This window comes from Musa acuminata, chromosome BXJ2-9 (genome assembly GCF_036884655.1).
Source record: "Musa acuminata AAA Group cultivar baxijiao chromosome BXJ2-9, Cavendish_Baxijiao_AAA, whole genome shotgun sequence".
In the NCBI taxonomy this organism is placed as follows: Eukaryota; Viridiplantae; Streptophyta; class Magnoliopsida; order Zingiberales; family Musaceae; genus Musa; species Musa acuminata.
In genome coordinates, this window is record NC_088346.1 from 43,273,009 (window position 1) to 43,284,843 (window position 11,835).

Sequence of the window (11,835 nt, forward strand, 5' to 3'; positions counted from 1 at the left end):
GGTGCATAAATTAGATCTGAACTTAGAACCAGCAATCCAAACGAAAGGAGGGCGGAGGCCGTAAACGACTGACAACGCTTGCTCATCGGAGAAGCAAAGGAAGATTCGTGAAGAGCAGCGGGTAGAGAAAAGAATACCGACTGGGATTCGTGAAGATTTGGTCGGTCGAGACGGAGCTGTGAAAGAGATTATCGAACGAAGTAAGGCGAAGGCGACGCACAAGAATCTCGCGACTCCCATCGAAGAGAAAAGCTAGCGGCGGGGGATTTCGCGGGCTTCCCAAAAGACGATAGTGGAAAGGGCAGCGGTGGACCCGACCTAACGCTTGCTATCGGATCGGATTTGGCATCGTCCGACCCGAAAATCTGATCCGGATATGGACCGGCAATATGCCTCATCAACCAACATCACAGATTTGAGTTGGGTTGTGGCTTCCACACACTGTTCATGACAAAGAGAAGAATAAACATCACAAAGATTCTCCACTGTATACTAAAATGTTCTGAATTTTCTTTGTACAAAGATTCTGTACTGTACTGTACGATTTTTATTGATATACCAACACATAATACATTGAACATTTTAAGGGAATCGGATCAAATCGTCCGAAATAATTGATCAGACCGATAAATATAGTTCGGTATATGCTGATCTGGATCAGTGACAAACTTGTGAAGGATGGATATGAAGCAGTGACAAATGACCATATCACAGTTTGATGGGTTCAAATCACAATCTTTCACTGACACAACAAACTCTACCATGTATTTGTATGTTCTGGGAAGGCAAAAAGAAAACCTTCTGAAACCTATTCAAAGAATTAATGCTAGCTCAAACACAATCAAGGGCATAGTTTTTTTATGACCAACCAGCATCAAACAGGTCATATAATTCATCCAGTTGAATGCAAATGATGATCTCCACAAAAAAAGAAAGAGAAAGAACTAGGATTGAACCAGCCATGCTGCAGAAGACCTGTAGGGACAGCAATGGTTTCTTGTTAATGAGAGACAAATGTGAAAAAAACACACACCACATATTTAAGCAAGAATACTAAAAAACTCTTTCTAATAATTCCATATATAGCAAAATAGAAAGAGAAAATAATTCATGATGCAACAAGGACCATTGCACTGCCCATTGGATAGTTAAGTAGATGTGCATTTTGTAGGGCAATCACTAGGTACACATACTCATTCTAATGGATTTGAAGCAATTATGCTAGTATTCATGTCACTTTGGGAACAACCATGTCAATTAAAGCACTAACAGATGTTAAAAGCCATTCTACAGCAATAGATGGCTTATAAGTGTATCTACATCATCCATGGCTAAATATGTAAATGATACATAAGTAATGTTCACCCAAAATTAAACTTTCATCTGTGTACCATCATTTAGAGCAAATGACGCTACAAGCGCAGATTCTACTAATTTCTCTTTGAATGTTTTCTTACTGCCCCATGACCAGGCTACCCCAGAAGATGAGTGGATGATATCAGTTACATTAAGCATGAGAACGGAAGTGATATCAACACAATTAATAAAACTATAATAACTAATATTTTTCTTACTGCTCCATGGCCCAGGCTACCCTAGAAGATGAGTGGATGATATCAGTTGCATTAAACATGAGAAAGAAAGTTATATTAACACATTTAGTAAAACTATAATAACTAATATTTTTCTAACGCATTGTCCCGAATAAATGAAAAATAAAGCAGCATTATGACTAGAACTATCTTAAAGCAATAAAACTGATTCTTGTAGAGCTGTGGTCAACTATGTATGGAACTAATAGAGTTTAATAAGAGCAACAATAGTCTTCATCCATCTGTCAATATTTCAAGGTTAATTTTTTGGCAAAGCCGTGGATATATATTTGTGAGATGAAGTAGTTGGAGGCCTCACAAAATTGCCTAATTAGATGGCTTCATATGACCCTCGATGGAAAGATATGATTCATATTTCCAGATTCCTGGAAACACTAGCTTGTGCAACCATAATGGGCATCACCAGTGTCCATTCATGAAGAAGCTACACATAGGTTGTTTGGTTTCTTAATTCTTTATGGAACAGACAATATGCTTTTCAAGGGCTATTTAACTGCCAAGTCAATATAAGAACCACAGTGTTATGTTTGCATATGGCAGAAGGCTCACAAGACTGAGAGTCTCTACCACAACTGAAAAGCATAAGATCGATAATTTAGAGAATAAAAACTTACAAATGTTCGTTGGCCATCATAAAACATTCATAATAGCTACCATTAATCCCATATAAAATTGCTAAAATATATTACACTTATAAGTTGGTAAAAGTCAATAATTCAGAAATGCTGGAAAACCTATTGTTTTGTATGAACATAACTGATTATAAGATAAGACCGGCCATTAGGATCTGAATTTGATGTGGCATTTTCACTTTAGACATTGTTCTCTCTCTAAATACTGGTCGATGAAAATACCGTATTCCCCCATCTACCTGCTAAGGGCATCATCATTCATTTCTACAGTTGTAGTCTACTTAGAAGGTGGAATTACTTGAGAACGTTGAACTCCAAGCAGTTAATCTCTCCAAGGTTGTACTACCAAAAGGACCACCCTGATCATTCTATAAACTGTGCTTCATTTTATTATTTTACAAAATTATGATGTCACTAAATTAGAAAAGCAATATAGTATATCAAACATCTTTATAAGCTCTTACAGCATTAACACGTTAAGTTCGTTCCCTTAAGATTTTATTGGTTTCCCCAGCATGAAATGTAATTTTTCAACAAATGACATGATACAAGACAAATAAGAATTCTCAAGATGTAAGTTATTTTGTACGGTGGTAACATAAAAATTTAAGTAAAGAATAAGATCAACTCTTCTAGAAGGTGGAGAGCAGATACCCTCAGAAGAGTACACTGCAACAGCAGATTATACACTAAGGTAACAATTTATAAAAATAAAATAGACATGTGAACTTAGCAATATTAAATATCAAGACAAAGCCAAAGGATTACCTATGTTCACCTCTGACAACAGACACCTAAAATATGTTCCACTGTTCTCATCAGTGCTCATTGTTTCTGACTGCTGGTGGTAACAATATATCATAAATTTTCTAAAATATGATGCAACTTTCAAATTTCAAACCCTCCGGCGAAACAACTGCTCAAGCCGAAAAGATGGGACACCAATCATCCACCTTTTATCATCATGAGTTTCATGCCAGGCTTGCACTATCTCCTCAATCATGAAGGTTGACCCTGTAATAAAGGAAAGGAACTTAGCAATTTAACCAGCACTGCTGAAAGCGGATTCCAGGGTTTCTAGTAGGCGCTTGTAAATTGTAAGTGCTTAAAGGTCATTTTGGGATGAATGGAGAATGAGAAGATGTTAATGAGGCATCTAGATGCCAAGGTCCATTAATGTAGCAGCTTAAATGGATCTGACAAGAAGATAATGAGGTGCCAAGGTCACAAGTTGAGACATCTTAAGCAACACTTCCAACGCTATCCAAGGACTTGTGAGATGTTTGGACCTCCATGCATATACCATATGTGTGTGAATTAGCACAAAACATTAGGTGAAGATCCTTGTTACTGTAGTAGTTTCAGTTGAGTGGTTGTCAATGCCTAACACTGCAATATTGTGAGGTTAAATTGCATTTTTATTTCTCAGTACAAAACTAAGTATAAGATCATGAGACTGGTTGTCTATGAATCCAATGTGTCATTGCTATTGCAAAGTTTTACTTGTACTGTGGCACTTATACCTTTACCTATTAACTTTGCAAAAATCAAAGAAGCATAAAATAATAAGGAAAAATGTGTTTCATAAATTTGAATGCACAAAAGCAACATATCATATCACATAAATGAACTGGAGATCCGTTTTCAAGTATGGAGAAAACCTTTTAAAATTTGCACCCGCAGAATTAAAGTGTCTAAAATATGTTCCATCATCCTTGACAAGGAAAAAATTAATTTGATGCATGATCTTGATTAGAAATACTTACCTTCTTGGGAAGTTCTATTCGCACAGTGGTTTTTTGTTATAACAGCAATGTCGACAGGGGAAACTCCGGCTAGTTTAAATTTTTCAACAGCTGCCACAAGGAACTCTTCCCAAATGGGAATACCTAATTTAAATTCCATAACAGACCGTTCATAGAGAATAGTGCCCCATATTCTGTTTATCTGAGACCTCATGTTAGCAGCCTGTTCTGCTGTTTCATCCATAGACAGATCCTTAAAAAAACCATCTAAACCCATCTTCTCCAAGAGGCTTTTATCATCTTTGAGTTCAGAGAGTTCCTTTATCCGTTGCTCCTCCATTTTTTCCCACATGTTTGTTCCTTTTTCCATGTTATCCTCAGCATTGTTATATAACTCGATGAGTTTTTCTGAAGCCCAGGCCTCTAGGTCTACCTTGCTTCCGAGAACATGACACCATGAAAGTTTTGCTCGCTCAAACTGTTGCAGACCAAGTGCAAGAAAACCTTCATAGAAGTCAGGTTTAATTTTTAGGGCATCTTTGTATCTCTTTCCAGCCTTAATATATTCATCTTGAGCCCACTCATATGCATCTTTCATTTTTTCATGTATTGATTCCTTGGAAGCATCTTCTGACAAGAATAATTTCTTCCTTGCTCGACACAGATGAATATTTCCCCAATTAAACAATGCAAGTGCTGCCATGTCCTGAAAATTCCCTTCAGCAAGTTCAAAAATTTCCTGGGCTTCTTCACTAGTGATGGTATCTTCTATTGCCTCAGAGGAGAGCTTCATACCAAGCTCACGAAGGTTCACATATGAATCAGAACTGAAACCCAAATAGTTCTTGAATAAGTGAGCAAATTGTATAATCCAGTCATCAACGTAAGTTGGTGAACTCTTCTCCTCATCATTCATGATGCTATGATATTCTGCAACAACATTATGATTTGTTCCTTGCACTGTCGAAGAAGAATTAGTTTCCGCATCTTCAAACCATGGCGCACACTCAGGACTAACTTCTGTTAAATACAGTCGGACTGAACCCTGTGGTTCTGCAGATTGCCTAGCCCACGTTAGCTCTTCAGATGTAGTGATTGTCACCAAGTCACCCTCTCTATCCCTATACTTGATAAGGATGGCCTTTAAGCTTGGAAATTTCCTACCAACGGTCTCCCTTAACCGTAACATGCTGCAGTTAGCTGGTATCTGGGCCCATCTTATATCCTCTGCAAAGACTAGCTTCACCACCCACATAGGTTGTTCCTTAACATCAATGTGTTTCTCCTCTGTGATCACCTTCTCCTCAGCCTTGTGGCTTCTCTTCTTCTTCTTCTTCTTCTTCTTCTTTAGCTTCTCTTTCACTGCTACAACTTCCGTTAGTGAAAGATCTGCATTATCATCTAACACGAAGCCCTTCTTCTCCATCACCTTCTTTACCCTTTCAGATATCTCTAGTGCTGTGATGTTGTTAGGCTCCAAATTCAAGACAACATCAACATCTTTACATGCCAAATCCAATCTACTCAAAGCCTCGAGGCATCTAGCCCTTTTCAAGAGGGCTTTACTGTACTTGGGTGATGCCTCAAGTGCTAGATTACATTCCTTGATTGCTCGGTGGTACTGCTTTGGTTCCATCTGCATATAACAAGTGGCTATGTTGCTGTGTAGGTACGCTATGTTGGCGTGGTTCTTGGGAAACAGCTTAATAGCATTTTCATATTTAAGCAAAGCCCCTTCATAATCTCTTTTCTGAAATAATTTGTTGCCTTCCTCTTTCATGTCATGTGCCATGTCCAAAAAAATTGTTGTTCCCTCACCGAAGACTTTCGGGTTGTGCTCATTGGATCTGGGATGTTTTGATTCTGTGCCATTTTTACCTCCCGAATTCTTCTTTTTCTTTCCTCTTGGCTTACCCATTTCCAATTATCAAGTTCAATATTTTCTCTCTCCTTTTCTCTTAGAGGACAAAGAGACACAATCTGAACCTTCTTCACAAGAACAATCAATAGCTAGCTTGTTCTCAAATTCAAAGTTGCTTGCTTCTTATGTTCAATGATTTCAATAAGCAACAAAATATATAGACAATGCTTGAAGAAGGCAGAAAATGGGATTTCACGAGGACAAACGGGTTTTCCACAAAATAAGATCTAGAAAATCCTAATCTAGTATCAAAGAACCCATATTTCCCTCCCTAATGAACCGGAAACACCCTAAAAATTCCTGGAAGTAATTTAACAACCCAAATTGCCATAGAATATTTGATCGAAACTCCCTGCGGACCAATAAAAAACCTAATCTTGCACCCAGAGACCAAACTGCTCTCACACAAATTTCAGGGAAGAGCCAGAATTCATTCAAACAATAACAATATGATAACTTATCTGTAGGATGGCTCCTCCGTGCCTTCCTTCTCCAAGATCGGATCTTTCAATTCGACCGAGCGTTTTTTTTCTGAGGAAATCTATGCCACGAAGAAATCACTTGGAAAAAACCTCACCTTCCTCCTGCCGACCAAAACTCTCGACTCCTCTTAATCGAAATCTCGACATTTCAACACCGCCACACGCAATCGAACCATTTCTTCTTCGTGCGGGGGTGGGTGGGGAGGCTTGGAGAAGTCGGCACGGAAAGGTTTCCCCTACCGGTTCGCTTGCGCTATTCCGGGGCCTTGGGATCGATCACGTATCCTAGCGGGAGAGCGGTCTCGTTTCCACTCCCTATTTTTTGGGGGTCAACGCCAAAAATAGCCAAAGAAACGGGTTGACTATTATTCTATTTCCACGTTATGTTGACTTCTTTTTACCATTCATGGAACGAAAAGACAGCAGTCTTTTTTGTCCACTTCATTGTATATATAAATATATATATATATATATATATAATATCTAATATTTTACTAAATGACAACCTTATACATCAACAACCATAAATAATAACCTTATAATATATTAAAATTTTACAGGATAACAAAAATAAATTATCACATATAAATCAATATGCAACAATCAACACCCGAACATCGAGTATAATTTAGAGGGTGATCGATAATTATTTATAGCACCTCATTTCTACATAAATGAAGCCAATATTTATAGGTCTTAATTGGTAATTGTTATTGACAATTTTCTAAAAAAATATACTATTTTGATTCCTTAATTATCAATCTGAAACGTATTCTCACATCATCTTATTTCATCTATGGAAAATCTAGTTGTGTCCACACTAATTGTGTCTTGATGCTTGAAGGGAAAATGGTGCCATAAATATAATAAAATTGCTACTTAGATAAGGTGGTCAAATCTCGGATTGCCACATTTGCGATGCACCCATGACACACCCAACAAGTCCAGGTCGAGCCAATCGCTTCCGGATCCAAACTATAATAACCCAATCACAATCCGAACCCGATAGGCTTGAGAATGCGGTCGAGTTGCATTGGCCCAAGCCCACACCTAAAATAAGGCCAGATTGGGCCAACAACATTCGAGCTCGATCCTGACCACGTCGAGGTCGGGCCAACAACACCTAAGTCTGACCAACCAATGACGGGCCAACACCTCACTACAGCCCTTTTAAAGCGTTATTGTGGCTCTATATATATAACTAATTAGTAGTTAAACCGCTTTAATATTTCGATCTTTAAATTTAAAAAATTTATATTAAAATTTTTATAATGATGAAAATAAAATATTTAACTCCACTTATCCTAACGTTGTTGATTTTAACAACAAAAGATACAATACACGACAACACGTGCATGAATGATATAAAAATGATAAACAAAATGATAATTTAAATGATGATGATGAACAATAATACTATGGGTGGTTATAGTCGATGAGAATGATACGATGGTTGTTTTTATCGACATTGATCCGAACATCGATGATAAGAAAAAAGATGAGGTAAAACAATAAGGCATGTGCGTTAACGCCAAAATGACGAAGAGAAGGGAGGTGAGATATTGGATAGTGCGCATATCGCTGTCTTCTATTTCTCCTCCGATATCGTTCTACATCTACGTCAACACCGAAAGATGTGGTAAGTAAAGCATTCGAGTCATACAAAAATTTATTCTTCGGTGTGTTGATCATGTTATTAAAAATTTGTTCGGTAAAGCCGTGATTGAAGAATTTGTTTTGGAATAAATGTTGAAACTTTCAGAAGTAAATTTCTGAAATTGAGAGTTTCTTAAGATAAGGTGATGTATAGAACCTAAAATTCATGAAATTTTGATATGTTTATTAAGTGCAAGCCACGTGGTATTGGTAAAGCTGCCGCTGCCACGTGGCACTTCTTCTCGATGTGTACGTGGCACTAATCCTTTGCTCCTATGGTGGCTCCCACCAACTTTTTAAAAGAAACTGAGCCAACTGAAGCTGGAATCTGATGGTTGCACATTGGACATATATTTGAGATAAAATTTTCTGATTATTTATTTTAGATCTTTTACTTATACTCAGAAATAAATAATAATTTTTAAGAACTAAATGCGAGATAAAAATATAAATTTATGATAGATATTATTGAGTGATTACATATATTTTTTTATTTCAATTATAGTTCTTCTCTCATTTTTTATCATACTTAATTCATCGATCGTATACGAAAGATAAAAAAAAAAAAAGTAAAAGACGAGTCTAGTTTTCTTTATAGATCGATATTATTATAATTTTTCGATCCAAAGACGATGTCTCTACTGATTAGATAAAGATTTTTATAGATGATATTTAAAGATATGTATTATAAATCTAATTTATTATTATTTAATTTTAATTTTAAATTTAATTTTTTTTAATATTATATTTTTTATGCTTACATAAAAAAATGAGCTAACTTCCCCCGAAGCTGGAATTACATTATGATGGTTATAATGGGATATAAACAGGAATAACCTTTGTATAGGAACAAATACTAGAAGACCAAAATATGCAGCGGAATAAAATGGAAACACAATCAAACAGAACACCAAGATATACGTGGAAAACCCCTTTAATGTGAAGGGTAAAAATCATGGGGCAAACTAGAGATAATCCACTATGAGAATAATGAATGTACAAATCTCAATCTCTTGCCCAAAACCCTAGCAACAACCACAAGATAATAATTGGGATACAAGGATCACGTCACTGCCCACAATATCTAAAATCTCCCAAGTAATCACAGCAAGAGCCTATTGTAGATTTGATCTAACCAGAGATGAGAACACTACTAGATGATTGAGAACAGTCTCTCTGCGTTGTCCTTGTCTTCTTCCCTTTCTTTCTCTTCCTTTTCTGCTTTGTTCTCCTTCTTCTCTTTGGAATCTCGTGGCTACAAAGATCTGCCTCGTTGCTGCCTTTTTATAGCTTTAATCTGCATCTAAAACGCAGCCACCACACCCCCCTAATCTTAACTAGAGTTAGGTTAAGAGGGGGTGTGGGCTGTGGGCTGATAAAGCCCACATGAGCTGAATATGGGCCATCAGCCCAACAACCTCCCCCTTCAGCCCATAAGGGAGGCTGTCCCATGACTCCTCAATGTGAAGCCATACCGACCAACTGTCGGCATATCTCTTGTCTTTCTTTTGGTAAGGTCTTCGTCAACATGTCTGCTCCGTTGTCATCTATATGAATTTTCTGAAGCTGCAACTGCTTCTCTTCAAATACATTTCGAATCCAGTGGTATCTGACATCTATATGCTTTGACTTGGAATGAAACATTGGATTCTTACACAAATGGATGGCACTCTGGCTATCACAATGCACCACATAATTTTTCTGTTTCAGCCCCAATTCTTGTAAGAATTCTTTCATCCATAACATTTCTTTGCATACCTCTGTAGCAGCAATATATTCTACTTCTATGGTAGAGAGAGCAATACACCTTTGCAACCTGGATTGCCATGACACAGCTCCCCCTGCAAAAGTAAGTACATAACCTGAAGTAGACTTCCTCGTATCTATATCTCTTGCCATATCTGTATCTGTGTAACCTGTTAACACAGGTGGTCCACCTCCAAAGCTTAAACAAACCTTAGAGCTCCCTCTGAGATATCTAAAAATCCACTTCACTACTGCCCAGTGCTCTTTGCCTGGATTTGCAAGAAATCTGCTAGTAACACCCACTGCATATGCGATGTCTGGCCTCGTACATACCATTGCATACATTAAACTTCCAACTACTGAAGCATAAGGAACCTTTTGCATTTTCTCCTTCTCCTCATCACTTGACGGACTCTGTTCTTAGCACAACTTGAAGTGACCTGCAAGAGGAGAACCAACTGGCTTAGCATTGCTCATACTAAATCTTTCCAATACCTTCTCGATGTATTTCTCCTGTGACAATCAAATCTTCTTGTTTTTCCTATCACGGGAAATTTGCATGCCTAGTATTTGTTGAATCTCGTATTTTGATGATGAAACTACTTGATATATATTTATGATTTAATCTGCGTTTTGAGTGACGCAGGATGCTTCGATCAGGATGAGACAATTAAAGTAGGAAAATCATGTTATGCCGAAGGAACATGTCAGAAGATTGGACGTCGGGCCAGTGGATCGGTCAACGTATCGACAGAAGGCTTCGGGCCGTGGACTCGGGCATCGGGCCAAGAAGAGCGGGTATTGTGCCAAGGATATCGGAGTTGCAGAGTCAACTGGCCGATTGGGCAATAGGCTGCAGGAGAGGACGATGCGCCGAAGAATCGGACGAAGCGTCGAGGGACCAATGACATGCCGGACAACTTGGTTAAATTGCTTAGGATTAATTGTCTCGATCGAAGTTTTGTTTTAAGTGTGCAGGATTAACTACGATGAAAGTTAGACAAGCAGCATGAGTTGCGCCGGAGTCAAGATCATGATCACGTTGGGAGTTCAAGAGTTCGACGGAAGTTCGGACGGTCATCGGAGGTTCTGCGAGAACAGATCCGAGAAGTCCAGAAGCTTGCCAAGCGAAGCTCGTCGGAACTCGCCAAGTGGATCGTCGCAAAGTCCAAGAGTTTGCCGGAAGTCCGCAGAAGAATCACCGAGGGTTCATCGGATGATCGACGGAAGTTCGCCGGAAGAAGCGATTGACGCATCGGAGCAAAGCTGCAGAAATTGTCTTAGATTTAATCGTAGTTAGCACGTTGATTAAGTTGAAAAATGGGAGGTGATCCCATTAGCTTAATCTTGGGGCAATTGGGCCCTTGAAAAGATTGAAATTGGGCCGAATGGAGCTAACCATTCGGACCCTGATTGCACCAGGAGGTGCAACCGCCTAGGCCAGGAGGTGGCACCGCCTGGGCTAAGTCTCCCAGCTAGACTGGGCGGTGCAACCGCCCCAGCCAAGAGGTGCAACCGCCTGAGCTCAGTCTTCGAGCTAGACTGGGCGGTGCAACCTCCCTGACAGAGAGGTAGCACCGCTTGAGCTCGATCTTCGAGCTCTGGCAGAGAGGTGCAACCGCCTCAGTCAAGAGGTGGCACCGCCTAGGGCTCAGTCTCCGAGCCAGACTCAGGCGGTGCAACCGCCCCTGACAGAGAGGTGCAACCGCCTGGGCTCAGTCTTCGAGCTCTGCCAGGCGGTGCAACCTCTCCAGTCAGGAGGTGCAACCGCCTGATCCCGGAATTCCGGGATTTGATCGTTTTGAGCTCCAAATTTGAACTGGGTTGGGGCCTATAAATACCCCACCCATTCAGCACAGAAAGAGCAAGAGACCTACACCGAAATCTTGATCTTCTCTGTGATTCTTGAGCTCAAAATTGTTGAAAAGCCTTTAAGTTCTCCTCCTTCTGTTCTTCAAAGTCTTGAGTTGTAAAGAGAGGAGAGAAAGGTTCTGTAAGGGTTGTCTCCTGATCCCATCAAAAGGAGTGAAACTGTAAAAG

At 39.1% G+C, this 11,835-nt stretch overlaps 1 protein-coding gene across 1 annotated transcript; it reads right to left on the reverse strand.

Moving 5' to 3' along the window:
- Nucleotides 1-463: 463 nt before the first annotated feature.
- Nucleotides 464-6,707, reverse strand: LOC103998685 (protein PHOX1). Its single transcript, XM_009420231.3, has 3 exons — nucleotides 4,012-6,707; nucleotides 3,014-3,259; nucleotides 464-975 (listed from the first exon to the last, which is right to left on the reverse strand). The coding sequence occupies exons 1-2, from the start codon at nucleotides 5,906-5,908 to the stop codon at nucleotides 3,141-3,143; spliced, it is 2,016 nt and encodes a 671-aa protein (XP_009418506.2). The 5' UTR covers nucleotides 5,909-6,707; the 3' UTR covers nucleotides 464-975; nucleotides 3,014-3,140.
- Nucleotides 6,708-11,835: the final 5,128 nt, after the last annotated feature.

Coding starts and splice junctions, on each gene's coding strand:
- LOC103998685 (XM_009420231.3), bottom strand. CDS start 5,908: ATGGGTAAGCCAAGAGGAAAGAAAAAGAAGAATTCGGGAGGTAAAAAT. Junction 3,260..4,011: donor GAATAGAACTTCCCAAGAAG/GTAAGTATTTCT, acceptor CCTTTATTACAG/GGTCAACCTTCATGATTGAG.